Raw genomic sequence first — 20241 nt, forward strand, 5'->3', positions numbered from 1 at the left:
GTGAAGGTCTTCGTCAAGATGTTCCCTGGAAAGCCAAAGTTCCTGCCACAATCTAGTCGACGAGGGTCTGTGCGTCTCGAGGAGGTAATTGCCATTCAAGGTACTGGGCAGTCACCCAGTGACTCAGTTGACAGGCAGCTCGTTGAGGACCGTCACGCCGGAAAGCTAATATACGGACATTGCGTGCGCACTTGTCTTGCTCCAGCTACATTACTTGCAGTACATGACGGACCTGTTCCACGACTTTCCTTTCTGAAGTTCAAAAACCCCGATACCACCTTCCTCACAATGGGTCTCTCCACCGCCCTGCTTGAGAATACTGTCTGCAGAGGCACTTGTACTTCTTCTTCACCACATGCCTCTCGCAATGCCACGAAGGCAACCATTAACACCCTCATCACCACGGGAATCCACATAGACACCACCATCGACTTTAGTATCGGCTCGCCGCTGTCGGCCATCGAGGAGAAAGTGGCGGTGGATGTGCAAGGGGAATCTGCTTCTCAAGATACACGGACTTGCAGCGCTGGCGAGTGACACGAGAGCGGAGTCAGGGGCAATGTCGACGTTTTTACTAACGCCCATAGCTATGTACCAAAGCCAATACCAACGACAATGCCAACGCCTAGGTCCTTGAGCTCCTCGAATCAGAATGTATGTCAAGAAAACGATATCAGATGCATGCAGTACCTATCGCTGGTGACCATCATTGCCCACAGAGTTGCATCGGACCCCCACCTTTCGCATCAATGGCCAGTTGGAGGATATTCACTTTCGAAGGCCTGAATAAACGAGTGTCAAGCCGACAAGCATGCGGTTGCTCATCTAGGACTTCGAATCGTTCGGACCTTCATTTCTTTCCTCCTTCCGTCGCAAACCCCAGGACCAGTACCGGCCGGGTACATTTGATGGAGGGTCAACAATTTCACGTTCTGTCGACTAGGGGAGTCGGCGGCTGGAACTCCTTTCTCAGGGCAGCCTTGGATGGTTAGCAGACCAACGCGGCTCTAAACTTAGATTTTAAGCTTAAATTCAACTCGGATGCCTGTTCCGGGGTTGTGCCTCACAGTTCATGAGCTCCTCACTCTTCTTTTGAGCTCTGAATTCCTGCTCGTCTAAACCTCACTGCGACTGCACCACTTTTCGGACTACTGGCTTTTACTTCTTGCCTCGTATGGTGTGCGGTCCTCGCCTCCCACTGAGTACTTTTGTCAAAAGAAGGGCATGAATCTTTTCTACGGAACATTAATTGTGAAGGCATGACATTTGACATTCATTATTCGTTAACTGCTCCTCTGCACGACTACTGTGTGGGATATCCTGAAAGAGATCTGAAGTGAGATGCGGCACACCAGCTCTACGGCCCGAATCCCTCACTCGAGCCGACACGCCGATGCCGGCATGTCGCGTTCGTTCCCGACTCAATCCAGAGACGTCGTATTGAACAACCGATTGCCTGTGTCGGTGCCTCCCTTGCCTGTAAACTTGTTCTCCGACAGCCTCAGAGCGATCAGACTCAGAGTTAAACGGTTGACATGCTTCAACGACAGCCAACTTGACCTAATCTTGTCGACCGCCTGCGACTGGACCACTCCTGCGACGACGATGATTCGGATCGTGCCATGCTCCTTCCCATCATCCTTGCGGCCGCTATCCGCCAATTTCCAGACACGTTGGATGAACTCGAGCACGGACTTCCCGCTGTTGACCACCGAGTCGACGAGGATGATAGTCCTCATGATCTCCAGATGCTTCTTTGTGATATCCTCAGGTTGGTTGGCATGCAGCAACGCAGCGAGGGGGAACGCATCGTTAACGCCCAACGCCATAGGTTCGCCACCTCGCATCAGTGCAACAACCATGGTGCGCGACTCATCCAGCAAGTGGTGGCCAGCGGTGGAATTGCCCTGCACATGCGGGATCTGATACTCTTCCACGCCGACGATGGTGGGCACAAAACTGTTAGCCAAGAACCATCCCGCCCGGCGATGTGTCTCTCTCAAAGCCGGGCCGGCGACTGATGCATCGCGTGTCGGCGTCATGAGAATCTTGGCTGCCTTCTCGTTGGTCATTTCCAGGATATAGACACTGACGCAAGTGCCGTTCGCCCGACGCGAGAGGATTGCCTGCATGAAGTCTGGATCTGTCAAAGTGGTTACCGGCAGTGTAGTGGCGCTCAGTCGAGGTGGAGCGCCGCTCGCCATGACGACCTGACACACAGGCGTACCTTTGAAATCGCCGTTGTCGAGTGCCATCCTCAAGGCCGCCTCCATCGATTTTACTCCGACGCTTGGCATCACCTACCACGACGATGGCCTGATTCGCGGCGGCCAGCATCCCGAGGTCGAGGATGCTGTCGCCGAATGCCCAAGTCTCCAAAGAGTAGACATTCTGCAGACGAGAGACGAGGGCTGTCTTGACTGCCGCGGTGACGACAAACTCGTCGGTAAGACGTCCTCCACCTATGACCTTGACGCTGTCAGAGAGGCCCGCTACAGCCACTATCCTCTCCCATACTTGGCGTAGGCCGCAGGTTACCAGGATTGCTCCCATATGGCGCTGTGTTGCGACAATACGCAGGAGGGACACGAAGTCATCGTACAGATCTGTCGCCTCTGCAACCTGGTTGACAAGTCCGTCGAATTCGGCCCACCCACTCATTTCTTCATACACCAATGTGGCCTGGCGAAAAGCAGTGTATGAGTATCCCATTGGGCTGCCAAAGATCGCTTTCAGAGGATCTCTCTCGAGCGCAAATGTCACGAGCAGCTCTCTCCTGGCTAGATTCCACAGCAAAGAGCCCGTATCCTGAGCAGTAAGGGTGCGATCACCGTCAATGACGAGCATGCGCTCCATCGCAGGCACCGGTTCATCCGCATCTTTGCGAAGCATATGTACCACCACTTCATCCAGTCGGCGTTCTGCGCGAAGCATGTTTTCCTGCTCACTATGGTTGACGAAGTCAGAGACCAGCGCAATGGCTCTGTCAAGCAACGTTGAGGGCGGTTTAGCGTGGACGAGCGAGAACAAGATCCCGAGATCATAGCAGAGCTTGCGGAGCTGGGTCTTCTCCTCATGCTGCCAACTCCCCAGCTGCCATTTCATCATTTGCGGCCGCTCCCTGTCCGCATCTTTGTCACGACGCTCCATGAGTAGGCTCACGGGACAGTCCAGATAGAGAATGTGGGTATACGTGACTGCGTCGCCGGGAGTCCATACCGGCGGGGGAGATCGCGATCCTTCAACTCCATCGTTAGTCTTCGGCCAGAACATGAAATGGCCAGCCACGATTGCCGATTTCTTGGTCTCGATGCATTCCTTGCCGATGTGATGGATGGCGAACTCTCGCGCTTGCGCTTGCCCTTGGTCTGCCATTCTGGAGAACGCCTCGAGACCGCCTGGCACGACAGCAGCAATTACGGCGGAGCCGTCGTAGAAGAGAAAGTCTTCTGCACTGAGTTGTCGCTTCAATTGGTCGATTAGGTATGTCTTGCCCGAACCTGGGAGGCCGTAGATGCCAATGACGGTCGGTTTGACGTCGAGAGTGTCTAATTCCATGGATGAGTCTGCATTCGCTGCTGAAGGGATGGGAGCGTCGGAGCTCGTCATGATTTCAGAGCCGAGACGTGAGTGTATGGGTGAGAGTGGCAGTCATGTACGGTGGAAGGAATGAATCTCAGCACGTGGGATCACCCAGGGATCGTCTCAGATATATCCCTTCGTCTGCCGTGCCAGAATGTCAGGGTTGAGTACGGGGTTTTGACAAGACGTATCATTTCTGCGGTGAGCGCAACTGCAGATGCGAGCATCAGAATCCTCCCCATGGTTTGAACCGTCCATCTCAGATGCCCAGCGGGCATACACATACCATGAGAAACCGGACCGATCATAACATCCCTATCAACCCAACCGAAGCGAACCACGCCACCCTCGCGCGTCCTTTGGAGCGCAGATGGCCGGAGCAAACAGCAAACACACGCTTCAACTCTGCACACCGCTTCCACTCACTCTTCGTATGTGGTCAAGGTGCATCTGCCTCTGAGATCTCAGCGCAAGAATAGACGTGCCTGAGTGTCAATTCCCGAAGCAAACAGCATACACACACTTAAAATCTGCACGCTGCTTCCACTCCACGTGTGTTCGGGCAAATTGCATCTGCGTCTGCGTCCAGGATCTTAGCGCAAGAACAGGAATGCCTCAGTTTCCACAGCCTAATCAGACCAGAAGGCAAAAGTGCCTACCCGAGCTAAAGGTCACGTTCTTTGTCTCGTCATATCTCTGGAAAGCCGGTATCCGTGTCTTGCACTATGCTCAAGGTCCAGATCAGACGTCTGATATGTATGCTCTGCCTGCCTTATGGCAAGGTCCATTTCCGACTCTGGAGAGCGACTCACCGCTTTCGCTGTGGTTCGGAAGGCCTGAAATCGCGCATAGTAGGCAAGACAGACTGAGAAGCGGTGCTATACCACCGGGACGTAGATTCATGACGCCCAGCGGCTGTTATGCAGCACGAGGATTCTGCTCGGCGTGAGTGCGGACTTCATCGAAGCAGGGTGCGTGACTTAAGACCAGCTGGACAGTCGGTCACCTTCCCAACCACAAAATCGGCAACGTCGGCGACTAGGGCTGTTTTGTTTGTTCGTTGGAGTAAGTACAGTGATCAGCTAGATAGATATTGGTACGAAAGGAGACAGACCCTGACTCCTAGAGCACCCATTCCGTCTCAACGGCTATGCCAGATTAGAGTAGAGTAGAATTTGCCAGAAAGTAAACATGTCCGTCGCGCGACAAGAGATTATTTTGGCCATGTGCTCCCCCCCCCCCCCCGATGCCCTGTTGCTGCTGGTGCTGGTGCTGGTGCTGAACACTCAACAGCGAGTCCGTGCGTCCCAGTAGCCGTCGCCAAAGTTCCTCGCCATAGAAAACAAGAATAAAGTTTCGTTCCGCGTGGTTCAGTATAACCTACCTAGGTACTTGCTCTGAAATCAAACAGCGAGTATCCACATGAGGACCTTGACGCCGCCCCAACGCCCGACCGCGAGTATTGCCATGAGGAGCTTGAGGTCGTCCACGCCAAACCGCCAGAACCCCCTTGAAGACCTTGACGCTCCCAAGGCCAACCCGTGCGTACCCCGAGCCCCCATGAGGACCTTGTCGCCGCCTCGACAACATATAAAACGATGGCATCGGCCATCGTGGCCATGTGCCTCTCACAACTCACTCACTCATTCCCGGCCGGATTGCCTTCTCAGTGTTTAATATCCCACGTCACCACAGGGTCACGCTCACGCTCTTGACGACGGCAGCGTCCTCCAGCACGAAGAGAACGTAGCTGGCTGCCAGATCAATTGACCCAGCATCACCCAGCGGGACAATATAGCTAGTTGCCAAATCCATTGACTCCACCGTCCACAATGCCATCAACCAAGACAAAGATTCTGTCGCACTTCGAGCTCAACGAACCCGTATACAACCCCCGTTTCGCGGACCATTATCGCTTCAACATGCTCTCCTTCCCAGCGCTCGACAAGCTCACCGACGATGAGATCAAGCAGGACGCCCGGGCAATGGGCTTCAAAATGACCGCAACCGATACCGAGGAGGGCCAGGGCGTCGTCACCGCACGCTTTCACGTGGCTCCCAAAGACGTGGATTCCTGGGCGACGGATCTAGCCTCGAAAGGGCAAACCGCGATCGCGAAGGGCAAAAGGGAGGCGCGAGCGTCGTACGTCAATTGGACCCGGCATCTGCTGAAGGCCGGGCACAAGGACGTGGCCGTCACGGAGGACCTTATGGACGTTGATGACGGTTCCAGCCCATCAGAGCCCGAGTTCCCGCGCCAGTGCTCAGATCATCCCACAGAGTGCGTGGAGTCGCATGTCCGTCCCGAAGTCCCTGCGCGCGAATTGCGCGTGTCGAACACGAGCGAAAAGGCGTGGGCTGACTACCGGAGAGAGATGGCGAGTTTCACCAACCCGTTCGAGGAGAGGGGGGGTCTCGATGATGAATTGGCGGCATTGGTACAATCCGTTCGGTTCGCGGGCAGTCCCGCGAAGCTTCTGCCCGAAGATGGACAGCCCGGCCCCGAGATAGATATGGGTATGAGTCAATCATCATCACCATTACCATTACCGTATCCGTTCAGTGAGGCGGCGTTCCTCGAGGAATTCGTGAGGCCCTTGTTCGAGCGGGAGCGCGAGCAGAATCGAGGGTCCAAGACAACAGCACCACAACTAACGCTGGTCGATCGATTGCTCAGGAGCGAAGATACCGCCGTGGAGATCCTCTCCCTTGTGGATGCCACGGAGAAGGAATGGCGGAAACTGGTCGCTTGCTCGCGAAAGGAATGGCGGGATTCGCTCTGCTATTATGGGGGTGCTCAGGAGTGGAGTCCCGTGCGGGCGCTCACTGTCTACAAGTCCGCGTACACGAAGTTGAGGGAGAAGGTGGAGCGGGAGATATCAACGCAGGGCAAGTATGTGCTGTGGAGGTGTAGACGGGCTGTGGCGTTGTTGAGGGCTGAGCGGGCGGTGGAAAGTCAGGTGGAGACGAAGCCTATCATGGTTTCGATGTTGCCGGAGCCGGAGCCGGTGTTCGATGCGAAAATGGCGGCGAGATCGTTGCTTGTTATGTTGGGATGTACGGTGGCTTGAGCGACACAGCAAACGGTTGAGGAAGAACGAGAATGAGAAGGACATGGAGGGCGTCTGGCCCGACTGATCACCCCGTCAGCAGCCAGTCCACAATCCCTGGGACGATGCCACGTAATCGTACTTTTACTGTGTATATTCCAACTCGTGGGGCACCAATCAACACTTCCATACGCCGACTTCACCGCTCTTTCTTCCCTCGATCAGATATCCGTCCTTCAGCCTGACTTTGTCGACGATACTTGTCTTCGTGCCAGCCATGCGATCTTCCACGCTGGTGTTGGCACCAGCGCCGATGTCCCAATGTCGCCCGTCGGCCTTGTCGTAGACTTTGACCACGTCCTCGCCCGCAGCACACACGATATGGCGCGAGTCGAACATCATGCTCGTGATCGGCGCGTCGTAAGCATAAGCGTCGAATATAGTGCCCATGCGGAGATCCCAGATCTGCAAGAGAGACATTAGTTCATGCATAAAAATTGCGGGCTGCGCAAACTTACTCTAACGCTCCTGTCAACGCTGCCCGTGACGAGATGAGTGTCGTCAAATTGCAAACACGTCACAGGGCCGGTATGTCCGACCAGACTCCTGTGGACTTGTCCACTTCTCAGATCCCATAATCGGACCATTCCATCCGCCGTGCCACAAGCCAGTGCTGCGTCGAAGCATTGGATGGCTCCGACGAAATCGGCATTGGTATCTGCCGAGCGCCCTGTCGGCCGCCACTGGGAGTCGGAATCGTTCATTGTCGAGCTGGCTTGAGCTGCTGCCCAAAGTACGTCGAGCGTCTGCACGCATCGCCCTTTCTCCAGATCCCATTGCCGGAGGGTCTTATCCGCCGACCCAGACACCAAAGTTTTACCACGGAGATGTAATGCCGTGATTGCGTCGACATGCGCCTCGAGCACGAAGAGTGGACAGTCTTCCATGGCGTCAGGTGGAGGGGGAGGAGGAGCGTCTTCACCCTCGTTGCCAAAACCTAGGCCATCGTCCTCATCATCATCCGCCTTGTCGTCACCATTTTCGAACACTTTATGTTCGTACGGCTCATACTTGGCACGGCTGAGATCCCACAGCCTGATCGTAGCGTCAAGGCCGCCAGTTGCCACGATATAATCCTCGACCTGGAGACACCGGACCGACGCAGTGTGCCCTTCCAGGAATCCCATACAACGGCCTAGATTCAAATCCCACACGCGGACCGTATCATCAAGCGCGGCAGTAACCATCGTGCCAAAAGGTTGGTCAAAGTCAATGGCAGTGATTGCGTCGTTGTGGGCAGGAAGGGTCTTGATATGGGAGCCAGCTTCAAGGTGTTCATGGAGTACTGGCATGGATTTTCTCTTCGTGGGTTTAGGTCGGCGTTTTGACTTTGGAGAGGCAGAGTTGGGCAGCTTGTCGTAGATGGACTGGGACATAAACGATGCGTCCATTGCTTCGGACTCGGGCGTGGCGACTCGAGGCGGGTTGATGGTGCTAGTGGACTGATCCATTTCGCCCTGCTCTTCCAGCTCTTCTTGCATCTCCTCTATCTTGTTGTCCAGCTCTGCCAGCTCATGCTCCACCTCCGCCTCATCCTGCTCGAGCGAGGTGAGCCGGTCGACCGCGAGCCTGCGCATGTGCTGAAGATTGGCCAGCTTCCTGTCAATGTCTGTGATCTCGGTGGTACACATATTCTTGCGGATAGCCATCATCTCCAGCCGATGATTGACTGTGTTTCTCTTCTTCTTGAGGTTCTGTATTGTGGGCGGACCATCTTCTTCGACATCTCCAGCGCCCAGCAGTCTGTGCTGCTTCGAACTCCGCCGGCGATGTCCTTTCCGGTGCTCATTCTCGCTCTCAGGAATGGAAGCCTGGAAGCCCTGGAATAGGGAGTAGGTATTATCGTCTTCAGGGATGTTCTGTAGATGCTCTTCGGATATGTAGGTAAGGGCTCGATGCGCAATCTCGCTGGTCGACAGCTTTGCCCGCACAAGTTCAGAAGGCGCCTGCTGGGAGAAGGAGAAGACAGCCCTCTGTATACCGGGCCGTCGCATCTGTCTTGAGAGGCTAGTCATGGCGGTCGGATAGTGAGTCGACGTATTGTCGCCCATGAGGTGGCTCGCAGTGGCCGTCACCTTACGGCCAAACGCCTCCAGCTGGCGCGTCTATCGCCAGCATTAGCACAAGCATAGCCCCTACGTGCATCCGGTGGAACTGGGTTACTTACGTCGAGGACCGCGCCGAGTACTGAGTCGTCTCCATCTCCGGCTGGTCTTCGTGTCTGCGAGGGAGTGCGACTATGCGGTCGCGACCCGGCCATGCGATTCTACTATTGCCGGTGTTCTCGTCCAGAGGGTCAGATTTCTGCTCGTCCGCGTGTCGAGGGGGACGATGAGTGGTTTTCCTGAATGATAGCGGACTTTGGGACTTCACAGAACGCAACGTTTGGATAATGCTGCCGTCGGTCCTCGGGATGGTGGAGCTCAACCTTTGAAGCACACGGACTTGGAGCAGCTCGTCTGTGACGTATTTTTCAGGCACGCCGCTGTGACTGCGGAAATCATCGCAAGGTGACTCTCCCTTTGCTTACCGGAAGAATACCTCTCATATAAGACTGGCACTATGACTTGACGCAAGCTTTCCTTCTTGTCGTTCTGTGGGAGATACTGAGCTGGGATCTTGGACAGGAAGCGGAGCAAAACTCGACACCAACTCATGCCACTATTAGACATGGACACGGCGATAGACTTGTCGGATGCCTCCAAGGCTTTGGATCTAGCTAATATTCGCTTTCAACTGATGTTGGTCTCGTGCACAGACGAAATCAAGCAGACGCTGACTGAACTGCAGCCGTCTCGAAGACACAATCACCTTCCATCTAATTGAACGAGTCCAGTTCCCCCTCAATGCCACCATCTACGACGCTGGGGCACTTCCCATACCTGTTAGCAACCTTGCCTTACCCGCCAATCTCTCCCTCTGCGACTATCTCTTGTCCGAGACCGAGCGCGTACACTCGCTTGTTCGCCGATACGATGCTCCAGACGAGTATCCATTCTTTCCTCAGGTCCTGCAGCGACCCGTGCTCAAGCCAATAGCATATCCCAAGATCCTCCACGACAACGATGTCAATGTCAACCCCGAGATTAAAGACAAGTATATCAACGAGGTGCTGCCTGAAGCCTGTCGGAAATTTGGCCGAGCGGACCGTGGTGAGGCCAAGGAGAATTACGGTAGTGCCGCAACTTGCGATGTGGCCTGTCTGCAGGCCTTGAGCCGGCGCATACACTTTGGAAAATTCGTGGCTGAGAGCAAATTCCAGTCCGAGACCGAACGATTTGTCAAGCTCATCAAGGCCGAGGACCGCAAGGGCATCGACGCCGCCATCACCAACGAAAAAGTAGAGCAACAGGTGCTTGAGAGGTTGCGATTGAAGGCCAAAACATACGGCAAGGACCCCTCTTTGACATCGAACGGTGTTGGTGGGGAGGAGAAGATCAACGTGGAGGCTGTGGTCAAAATGTATGCCCAGGTCGTCATTCCGCTGACCAAAGTGGTCGAAGTGGAGTATCTTATGCAGAGACTCAAAGGAACAAAGTGGGAGTGATCAGGATGGCTTCAGGTACTCCGCGACGTTCTGAACCGCATCCTTGAACTTGTCAGCTGCAATCAGTGTGGCATGTCCCTGCGGCTTGATTCCCATTTCTTGAAAGGCCCGTTTCGAATCCGAGTGCCCGTCGTCTTGGCGGATCGAGTAATCGAAGCCACCATGGCAAACAGCGTAGCGGTGAAGTACCTCATCTTCGGGATGGAAATACATTGGCTCGGAAAAGCCACTGGCCGACTTTTTCTTCTTCTTTGGCTGTTCATCCTCGGCGTCCAGCTTGGAAGCCACCTCAATGTATGTCTTAGAGAGAATCAGGTAGTGGGAGAAATCGTAAGGCTCGCCGTCCTGGACAGCCCAGTCCATCTCTTCTAGCAGCATTGTGTACATCGGCGGAACCACCTCGGCGGGCACGTTGATGAGGCGTTCGGTGAGGATGAGGCCAATCGGTGGAATGGTGGGCTGAGAAAGAAGCTCGGCTAGCGGAGCAAGGTTCGGATTTGATTTGCTCTTCGACTGTATGTACTGAGCAATCTTGCTCACGAATGGCTTGTCCTTGTGTTGCTGGAGGTTCAGAATAGAGAGGAAGGCATAGGCGTCGGTTTCGTTGCCATCGACCTTGACTGTCGAGCCGAGGGTAGGCTGCGCGAGAATCACATCCGTCAGGGCGGACAAGTCGAAGAGTTGGGCATCGACGTCGAACAGCTGCTGGAGCAATGTCTTGATACCGTGAAAGTCGAACTCGGGTTGAGGATCAAACCACTCGAACTCAACATCGAGGACATCGAAATCTTCGTCGTCCCCGCTCTCGTCGTCTTGAGGCGCCTCATTCCTGACCACCTGACCGTCGCCGTCCTGCTTTCGTTTACTCATCTTGCAATGACAACAGTAGCGGAAGTGGCTTGAATCTTGACCTGGTCAACTTTTTGAATGCGGGGGAATTTGTACACCAATTTTAGGACCCACAAAAAATTCATGGTCGCAACAAGATCTTCTTTCTCGTCGCTTTGTTTCTAACCTCTCTTGGGAGCATTTCCCCCTTCCTTTGCACTCCTAACGCTGGTCCTGTGCCGGCAGGAAGGTCCCTCCACACTGTCGTCAACATGGCCACCACTACCAATGGGAAGGTCAACGGCGCCGCTGTTGTAAATGCCCCCGCGAAGACCTTCGACACTATCCTGGTACTTGACTTTGGGTAGGCTCGACGTCCTGCTGCCTCATATCTGGCTGGATTGCTCACGTTCCCAGGTCACAGTACTCTCATCTCATCACGCGCCGTCTTCGAGAACTAAATGTCTACTCCGAAATGCTGCCTTGCACTCAAAAGATCGCCGACTTGCACTTTCACCCCAAAGGCATCATTCTCTCGGGTGGCCCCTACTCTGTCTACGAGGACGGCGCTCCCCACGTGGACCCCGCTGTATTCGAGCTTGGAGTGCCCGTCTTAGGCATCTGCTACGGGTTGCAGGAAATTGCCTGGCATTTTGGCAAGAACGTCGTGGCTGGCGAGAAGAGAGAATACGGCCACGCCTATCTCAAGATCGAGAGACATACAGGCAAGGAGGATCATATCGATCGTCTCTTTGAAGGTATCAAGGATTACGTCGAGGTGTGGATGAGCCATGGAGACAAACTGTCCAGGCTTCCGGAGAACTTCCATCCCATCGCCAGCACCAGCAACTCTCCGTTTGCTGGTATTGCCAGCACGTCCAAGCCGTATTTTGGCATTCAGTTCCACCCTGAGGTCACGCACACGCCCCGAGGTAAGGAGATTCTGTCGAATTTCGCAGTCAAAATCTGCAAAGCACGACAAGACTGGACCATGGAGAAGTTTGTGGACAAGGAAATCGAGCGCATTCGTGCCATGGTCGGGCCAAAGGGCCAGGTGATTGGCGCCGTGAGTGGTGGAGTGGACTCCACCGTGGCGGCGAAGCTCATGCAAGAGGCCATCGGTGATCGCTTCCATGCGGTACTCGTCGACAATGGCGTGCTTCGTCTGAATGAAGCAGAAACGGTCAAGGAGACTCTCACCAAGCACCTTGGTATCAATCTTACAGTGATCGACGCTTCGGATCTGTTTTTGGGTAAGCTCAAAGGCGTCTCAGACCCAGAGACGAAGCGCAAGATCATTGGCAATACGTTCATCGAGATCTTCCAGGATAAGGCCAAGAGAATGGCCGAGGAAGCGGCAAACTCACCAAGAGCTGGAGAGATTGAGTGGCTGCTACAAGGCACGCTATACCCTGATGTCATTGAGAGCATTTCTTTTAAAGGCCCTTCTGCCACGATCAAGACTCATCACAATGTTGGTGGATTGCTCAAGGATATGCACCTCAAGCTAATCGAGCCGCTGAGAGAACTCTTTAAAGATGAGGTGAGAGCACTAGGAACAAACCTGGGTATCCCGGAAGATCTCGTCTGGAGACATCCCTTCCCGGGCCCAGGTCTGGCAATTCGCATTCTAGGCGAAGTCAATGAGTCGCAGCTGAAAATCGCCCGTCATGCTGACAAAATCTTCATCGACGAGATCGTCGCCAGTGGCCTTTACAGGAAAATCTCCCAGGCGTTCGCGGCGCTGCTGCCAGTCAAGGCGGTAGGAGTCATGGGTGACAAGCGTGTACACGCCCAAGTCATCGCCCTCCGCGCCGTCGAGACTACCGACTTTATGACTGCTGATTGGTTCCCATTTGACGGTGCCTTCCTGAAGAAAGTCAGCAGACGCATTGTCAATGAGGTCGATGGTGTCTGTCGTGTGGTGTATGATGTCACAAGTAAGCCCCCGGGGACTATCGAGATGGAATAGAGTGTTGCGTCTTTAAAGGATTGGCGCGGTGGCTTTTAAGGGTGAGGTTTGGAGTTTGGACATTCAAGGAGCGGCACAGATCGCCGTGGTATTCAGGGGGTTAGATCTGGCTGTTTGTATAGACGAAGATCTACAGCGTTTGCGGAGGGGTGTCTTGATCATCAAGGGGGTGGTTGCCGGGATAAACTGTCCTTGCGTGTAGTACTTTGCTATAGACCCATAGAGATCCTCGCCTGCAAAGGAACTTCAAAGCGCGCGTTCCACTCTTCCAGTGCCCTCGCAAAGACATGGCCTTCCACTTACGCAGCTTCCGGCAAGAGAAACCTCGTTCACTAGACATGAGCCGTCTGTTCTAGCATGAGGCTTGACTGGCGACAGCTTATTGCCTCCGTTGGTGATCAGTGGTGGCCAATAGGATGTCGTCTTTCTCATGTCAAGCTTCTCACTCTGATAGCCTTAGAAGCAAGGCTGTGTCAGAGAATGACCTTACAACAGCCTCCAGGCATGACAGTCTTCTATCTCTTCATCGCCACGCATGGCTGCTGAAGGTACATGTAAGATGTCTCACATTTGGTCAAGCCTCACTGGATTTTTGCAGTTGCACAAGGAATGATTCGAATACTTCTCTCTTGCTGGGAAATCCCCGAAGGGAGAGCGCAACAAGGAATGAGGTCTGCTGCAACCCAACAAGAATGGTACAAGTAGGTTGGGTTACAATGACTGAGACATGAAAGCAGAGCACGGATGTTAAGAAGAAATCTCCCTGAGTCCTGTGCCTGAAGGTAGGGAGAACCACTCCTGCGTTGTTTCTTCCTCGGGGGAAGGAGACCTTGGCACAGCCTGTGAGCTTGAGTTGAAAGTCAGTTTCTGGTCACCACGATCTCACTCTTCATACCGTGTCAATCTGATCTCATTATGTCTTCCTTGGTTTGTGATCTCTGATACTGCAATTCTCTGCTACCATGTCTTCGCCATCTGTTCTTGATTACGCTCGCTCTCACGGGCTGGCTCTTGATCACACTGCTGAGGACCTTCTCGACAGCCTATCATGTTCTCCATTGGTAATGACTCGAGATGAAGCAGGGCTACCTGAACCGGATTTCTCTTTGTTTGCCGACGAGCTGCTGGAGCCGAAACTACAAATCAGCCAGAAGGGCGGTATACTGCTCGCCGAGAGTATCCGAGATCCTCAGTCTGTCATTGACTGGAACCACATCCTTCCCGCACGTCATCGTGTGCGAAAGCTCAAAATCGAGGAGCCTGTCCTTGTCGGAGACCATCAGACTGACGTCCTCCGATTTTATAGGGAAGTGGCAAGCCACCGGAACGCTGACCAGTTCTTGGAGACATGTTCATTGACCACCTCAACCTCCGACCAAGACCTAGAGAAGGAGTGGGACGATATCCAATCTGGCAATGCCGCGCGAAGAGTCGAAAAGGAGCTCGCAGATGAGAGGTGCCACACTACAAAAGAAGCACAGATACACCTTTCGTGCCTGCTGAAGAACCAGGTGACGGAGAAATCCAAAGATGAGATTCTCACCAGCCTTTTTCCTTCATGCCAGGTTCGTAGTAATGCTCATCATTAATTAACCCCTCTTTGACCGCAGACAGAGACCAAGAGCAAGGTCCGTCACTCCGGTGCTTATGCAAGAAGAAGACTCCCCAGAACCGTATGTTCCATCGAGCCCTGATCTTGACTTTCCGTTACGATCCGACGAGCATGTCGACTTGGAAAATCTCCTTCTCCAGATTGAGAGAGACATGCAAGAGACAGATCAGATACACTCAGATAGGGCAAGTAATATTAGTCCTGAGAAACTCGCCGCAAGCAAGCAACTGCTAGAAGCCGCTCGAACGAAACCGGAAGTGAAGGATACCTACACAGAGACCGTATTCCCATCTGGTGCTGGAAGTCGGCAAGCAAGGAAGAGGTCTAACAGCCTTGAGCTCGATGTCCCGGTTGTTTCATCTTCCTCTCATCTCGAGCAAACTAGCGATGATACGACGATAACACCCTCACCCCATCCCACCGATCCGTCGCCATCATCACAGCTGGAGCAAGGATTCCATGCCGATAACACCATAGCGCCACCCCCGGCTGACATTCTGGATATGGATAACCCTCTGCATCCTTCGTGGACGAATGGTACGGCCGAAAGCCCGTATTCTGACTCGCTTGACGGGCTTCTCCCATGCAGTGGTTTCAATGCTGTGGAGGATGATTTAGATGACGTTTTGGATCGGGACCTCCCTGAAGAGTTCTTCAGACTAGCAGAAAGTGCCAGGCATGAAGTGGATGCCATGCTTGAGAAAGACGACACATGTGCCGCTGAACGCCCTTCGAAGCATCCTGTTCCCCAACTGGACGACGTCTTGATCAGCGCCCCATGGAACCATCGACAAGACGAGTTCCTTGTCAGAAAACTGGACGAAACACGCCTAATTCCCACTAACAAAGCTGATGGACAGCAGGAGGAGCAACTCAACTGGCAGCCGATTCCTCTTCACCTCATGAAGCTTGGCCTGGACGACGAGATCGAGGATAATGGCCAGCTACACAAATGGCTGGAACCTCCGAAGACCGTCACTAAAAGCGAGCAACTGATCTATAAAAAGCCCGGTCTTCGTCTCTTGGATATGGGGGACGAAAGCGACGATGAACTACAGGAGGACAGCGATCTGCTGACTGAGATGCGCAAGCCGCCTCTGGTGACTATTCCAGCAAAGAGGCTTGAACATGGGCTGGACCCGAAGTTCAACTTGGTAGTCAAGAAAACATGCATGCCTCGCATCGAGGATCTACCGGATAGACTGCGCCCGAAGAGCAGCTCAGCGACCTCTCTTGGTGGTTTCTCGATATCCAGCGCCTTGGACACCTTCCTCGATCTCCGAGCAGGCAAGTTCAAGAAGGTTGCAGTCCCGCAACGGGCTTCCGGCGCAAAGCTTGAGTTGGCAGAAGATCCAATCCAGCAGACGCAATCAGAGGAGAATGACTGTGTCGACGCCCTCTTTCATTCTGCCTCCAAAATCTTGTCTATACCGACTTACTCGTCCCCGAGCAGCATGGGAGTACCGGCGATTCCCGATTCAGATGATTATCAGCATGCCGAGGAGGACCAGCCACAACTCATGACGCTAGAATGGTGTAGGGCAGTTGTCCTCGAAACAGGAAGTCTCCAAAAATACGCCTCGGTTGTGAATTTCCTGGAAACGCATGGGGGCGACCGACTCAACATTGTATACCGGGATATGAGTAGGATAGGATGGGAGCCTTGTGTTTCAGCAGCGCTTGACATGATCCTGAGTCCGACGACAGCTCTCATCTTGACCAATCTGCAAGCACTGGGTCAGAAAAGCTTACCTGGGCAGGCTGCTGCAGGCCAGAATCTGGTGCGAAGCAGGGTACTCAAGCTTGCACAAGAGTATCATCGTGTGCTAGTAGTGATCACGACTCCGAAGCCAAACCCGGATGGTGCATTAATGCAGGCCCAGGTCGACGCGATGGCCACTTTTACAGGGTTTTGTGCGAGCATCTGCAGCGAGGACAGTCATTGCGTGACTCCAATATGGGTGAACCCAGGACCAGATACACGGACGACCGGTGAAGCGCTCAACAAGATGGCGTGGAACTTGATATGTCGACATGCATTCCCGGAAGCTGACCCATCACTGGGTGCGGAGCATTTGGTCGATGGGGCGACCCTGACTAACGAAGAGTCGCCCTGGGAGCAATTCTTGAGAAGAGCAGGGCTCAACCCAATGGCTGCTCAGATCGTGCTGGCATTGGTGAGAAGGAAAGACAGGCCAGAAGTCAACCTTAGCCAGCAGCTGGGTCTGAGGGACCTTGTTCGAATGCCGCCTGAGGAGAGGCGAGCCATGTTCACTCAAATACTAGGATCGAGGATGACTGAGAGGCTCAACTTGGTGCTCGACAGGGAATGGCGATGAGCTGAAGCCGCACAGTGATGATGATATGGGCGGCAGTAAGACAAACAGATCAGGAATGGTTGTTGCTGGTTGCTGGCAGCATCGAAGAGCTGCAGGGTATACCCCCAAGCTCGTTCGAACTCTGAAGGCGTAGCCACGTCAGGGTTGACTGGCCAAGTTTTGAACAGCGCGGCTGCAGTATGGTCCGCGACTCTCGTGCTTCTTAGCACCATCTCTCCTGTTGACTGACCCCTCTTTTGTACGGTGCTGCATGAGCGTACATCCACACCCCATATTGACTGCTGCCGCTCCTGGTTGGTAGGTCATGGCAGACAAACACCGCTCATGGGTGACACAGCAGGAAGATACCATGAATTCAGACCGCGTCGTTTACTGTAGGAGCCACGGGTGTCTCAAGTACACCATGGCAGATGCTGCCGCTGAGTAGGAAGACAAAGGATAGTGGGGAGTAATGAACGATGCGTCGGAGAGTCAATACGCCGAAGGCTGAGCTAAGCTTCATTCGGAACCCAATCAACACCACGTCACATCCAGGACAGCACATCACATGCGAGGCCTCCTTCGACCTCCCTGCTTCGTCTGTGACTTACCTTTCTACCGTCTACTACTTATTCTGTGGTCACCAATTCCAGCGACAACGATGTCGCCCCCGACCTCGATCGGTTCCTGCAGCAGCCGAAAATGGTGAATCCGCAGTCCCTGTAGTACTGTACACCATCCCGGACGGATTCATGAATATACCATGGATGCGCATTGCGAAGAACTCGCCCACGTCAGCTACACGAACTTCGCGCTCTCTCTGTTCGTGCCTTCCTCCCTGCGCTTGCTTGCTGGCGCTGCTCAGTCAACTCCACACAATATTGTATATAGCTAACGTTCGCAGCCTCATTCTCGTCGGCATCCTCATCTCCTACCTGCCGCAGCACGTGCGGATCATCCGCCTGCGCTCCTCGTATGGCCTATCGCCCTACTTCGTCCTGCTAGGCACCACGAGCGGAACATGCGCTTTTGCGAATATTCTCGTGTTGCCGCGCTCGAGGGCAGACATTGCATGCTGTCGGCAGGTCGATGAGTTTGCGTGCCTGGCGGGGCTGTTGGGCGTCGCGCAGGTGGGCGTACAGTGGTCGTGCTTTGGAGTTATGTGAGTCTCAGCAAGCCTTGTCAGCAATGACAGTGTACCAAATGTGCCGGTGCTGACGTGCGCTATCCAACTAGCCTCCTCCTATTCCTCATCTTCTTCCCGCGCGGCGAAGTGGCACCCTCTGCGCTCGACGCCGCCGATGACAGCGACGAGACGGCTGCGACCATATCAGATCCACCCCCCGCGCTCGGAATCACGAAATCGATACCCGCCGACTCGGACTCGGTGGCCCTCGCACCGTCGTACCGCACCGCACTCGTCGTTGTCGCCGTCTGCGTTCTCCACGCCGCCCTGACCGCCATCCTAAGCTTCTTCTTCATCTACGCGGCGCCCCAGCACGCCCAGTCGTGGGCCAACTTCCTAGGCGTGCTCTCCACCGTGCTCGCCAGCATCCAGTACTTCCCGCAGATCTACACCACGTACCGCCTCAAACGCGTCGGCAGCCTCAGCATCCCCATGATGTGTATCCAAACGCCGGGGAGCTTCGTGTGGGCGGGATCCCTGGCCGCGCGGCTGGGTCCCGAGGGCTGGTCCGCCTGGGGCGTCTACCTTGTCACTGGCTGCTTGCAGGGCTGTTTGTTAGTTATGGGGAGTTATTTCGAAATCACGCGGCGGAGGAGGGAGAGGGAAGAATTGAAGAGACGTATCGAGTATAATACGAGTGTGGATGCGTTGGTGGAACCGGAAGTTGTGGAGGAAGAGCAGGACCAGGACCCCTCAGAGCATACGCCGCTGCTTAGAGCGGATTGAGGACCACGTGGACATGGTTGCGACAACGATGACACCCCGGATGAAAACGTCCGTAACGTCGGAAATCTCCATGCTATACGCCTGTGTCTGTGTCTGTGCTTGCGCGTGTCTGCTTGCCTGCTTGTCTGCCCACCTGTCTCGTTGCAAGCTCCTCTAGCCCATGCCAGTCCGTATATGTGTTTTCAAATGCAGAAACATCTAGCGCCTCTCACAGGCTCATCTTGGGAAGATACATCGACGATGGCTCCTCGGCCGCATGCCTCTTGCCGTCCGCTAGCGCCGTCATCTCTTCCAGCTCTTTATCCGTCGTGCCCTTGACCGCGGACTGGCCGTTCTCCGAGACATACCTTGCATCACTGACCTCGATACCATACTTTTCATAGTCAAACACTTCCAGCGAGGGCAGCAACTCGGCCCACCCGTCCATGATCTCGCCGGGCTGCCCGGGACTCCCCGCAAAAGGGATGCCCTCGGTGTGATCTATATCGTCCTCCTTGTGCTCGCCCGTTCGGCCTGCCAACACGTCCTCCTCCCGCCCGGCATACACGTTCAATAACCCCGGATGCGGCACCCACACGACGCGCATGCCCGCCCGCCTGGCGGCCTCCACGCCCGTCACACTGTCCTCGAACACCAGACACTCCTCGGGCGCGATCGGCCTCTCGCCTTCCCCCTCGGCGGCGACCGTCTCATTCACGCTCTGCAGCGCGAGGAGATAAATGTCCGGCAACGGCTTGCCCCGCCCCTTGGGAATGCGGGGGTCGTCACCAAGAATGATATGTCGCTGCGGGAACGTGGCGAACAGGTCCGTCATCGCTGCGGTCTTGATCTCGTAGTTCCGGCGGTGCGAACTCGTCGCCAGCGCGATGTGGACTTTCCGCCCGCCGCGGCCGGGGGACAGCCCGCTGCCTGTGGTGCTTTTCGTGTGAGCGTTTCTCAGTTTGCCCAGCAGCGAAGCCACGCCGGGGAGGGGCTTGCAGTGCCGGAACTCCTCGGCCTGGAGCTCCGCCTGACGGGTGAAGAACTCGTCGCGCGACATGGGCAGCTGCGCCCACTGGTGGAAGATCTTGCCTGCCGCGGGGCCGGGGCGGCCTTGTAGCTGCGCTTTGATCGACCAGGGGAGGTCGGGCCGGTTGTTCTCGCGCAGGATCGTGTTGGTCACGCGCGTGTAGGCGTCCTCGCTGTCGATCAGGAGGCCGTCCATGTCGAAGATGCAGGCCCGGACAGGGGGGAAGCTGTGTGGAGATTACATGTCAGTGGTAGCAGCCGGGGAAGGAACATGTGGCACTCACTTGTGGCTGTTCGGGACGGGGATACCGTTTGCTTGGGCCATGTTGTGAGAGCTAGAGGTGACGATAGA

At 54.8% G+C, this 20241-nt stretch overlaps 9 protein-coding genes across 9 annotated transcripts; 5 read left to right on the forward strand and 4 right to left on the reverse strand.

The window, feature by feature from the left end:
• Nucleotides 1–1421: 1421 nt before the first annotated feature.
• On the reverse strand, nt 1422–3609 carry A1O7_08141 (uncharacterized protein; the record flags this gene model as incomplete). Its single annotated transcript, XM_007762135.1, has 2 exons — nt 1422–2210; nt 2305–3609. 2 exons carry the CDS (start codon nt 3607–3609, stop codon nt 1422–1424), a joined length of 2094 nt encoding a protein of 697 aa, XP_007760325.1.
• A 1805-nt stretch (nt 3610–5414) lies between these two features.
• Nucleotides 5415–6653, forward strand: A1O7_08142 (uncharacterized protein; the record flags this gene model as incomplete). The annotated part of the gene is made up of 1 exon (XM_007762136.1): nt 5415–6653. The coding sequence occupies one exon, from the start codon at nt 5415–5417 to the stop codon at nt 6651–6653; it is 1239 nt and encodes a 412-aa protein (XP_007760326.1).
• Nucleotides 6654–6809: 156 nt separating this feature from the next.
• A1O7_08143 (mitochondrial division protein 1) lies at nt 6810–8707 on the reverse strand (the record flags this gene model as incomplete). The annotated part of the gene is made up of 2 exons (XM_007762137.1): nt 6810–7097; nt 7151–8707. The coding sequence occupies 2 exons, from the start codon at nt 8705–8707 to the stop codon at nt 6810–6812; spliced, it is 1845 nt and encodes a 614-aa protein (XP_007760327.1).
• Nucleotides 8708–9362: 655 nt separating this feature from the next.
• Nucleotides 9363–10239, forward strand: A1O7_08144 (chorismate mutase; the record flags this gene model as incomplete). Its single annotated transcript, XM_007762138.1, has 2 exons — nt 9363–9433; nt 9483–10239. The coding sequence occupies 2 exons, from the start codon at nt 9363–9365 to the stop codon at nt 10237–10239; spliced, it is 828 nt and encodes a 275-aa protein (XP_007760328.1).
• Nucleotides 10240–11109, reverse strand: A1O7_08145 (uncharacterized protein; the record flags this gene model as incomplete). The annotated part of the gene is made up of 1 exon (XM_007762139.1): nt 10240–11109. One exon carries the CDS (start codon nt 11107–11109, stop codon nt 10240–10242), a length of 870 nt encoding a protein of 289 aa, XP_007760329.1.
• A 230-nt stretch (nt 11110–11339) lies between these two features.
• A1O7_08146 (GMP synthase) lies at nt 11340–13039 on the forward strand (the record flags this gene model as incomplete). The annotated part of the gene is made up of 2 exons (XM_007762140.1): nt 11340–11431; nt 11485–13039. The coding sequence occupies 2 exons, from the start codon at nt 11340–11342 to the stop codon at nt 13037–13039; spliced, it is 1647 nt and encodes a 548-aa protein (XP_007760330.1).
• A 1064-nt stretch (nt 13040–14103) lies between these two features.
• Nucleotides 14104–16990, forward strand: A1O7_08147 (uncharacterized protein; the record flags this gene model as incomplete). The annotated part of the gene is made up of 2 exons (XM_007762141.1): nt 14104–14604; nt 14654–16990. 2 exons carry the CDS (start codon nt 14104–14106, stop codon nt 16988–16990), a joined length of 2838 nt encoding a protein of 945 aa, XP_007760331.1.
• A 742-nt stretch (nt 16991–17732) lies between these two features.
• A1O7_08148 (uncharacterized protein) lies at nt 17733–18881 on the forward strand (the record flags this gene model as incomplete). The annotated part of the gene is made up of 3 exons (XM_007762142.1): nt 17733–17791; nt 17874–18131; nt 18206–18881. 3 exons carry the CDS (start codon nt 17733–17735, stop codon nt 18879–18881), a joined length of 993 nt encoding a protein of 330 aa, XP_007760332.1.
• A 208-nt stretch (nt 18882–19089) lies between these two features.
• On the reverse strand, nt 19090–20214 carry A1O7_08149 (uncharacterized protein; the record flags this gene model as incomplete). Its single annotated transcript, XM_007762143.1, has 2 exons — nt 19090–20116; nt 20174–20214. 2 exons carry the CDS (start codon nt 20212–20214, stop codon nt 19090–19092), a joined length of 1068 nt encoding a protein of 355 aa, XP_007760333.1.
• Nucleotides 20215–20241: the final 27 nt, after the last annotated feature.

Source organism: Cladophialophora yegresii (genome assembly GCF_000585515.1).
Source record: "Cladophialophora yegresii CBS 114405 chromosome Unknown aczIN-supercont1.6, whole genome shotgun sequence".
In the NCBI taxonomy this organism is placed as follows: Eukaryota; Fungi; Ascomycota; class Eurotiomycetes; order Chaetothyriales; family Herpotrichiellaceae; genus Cladophialophora; species Cladophialophora yegresii.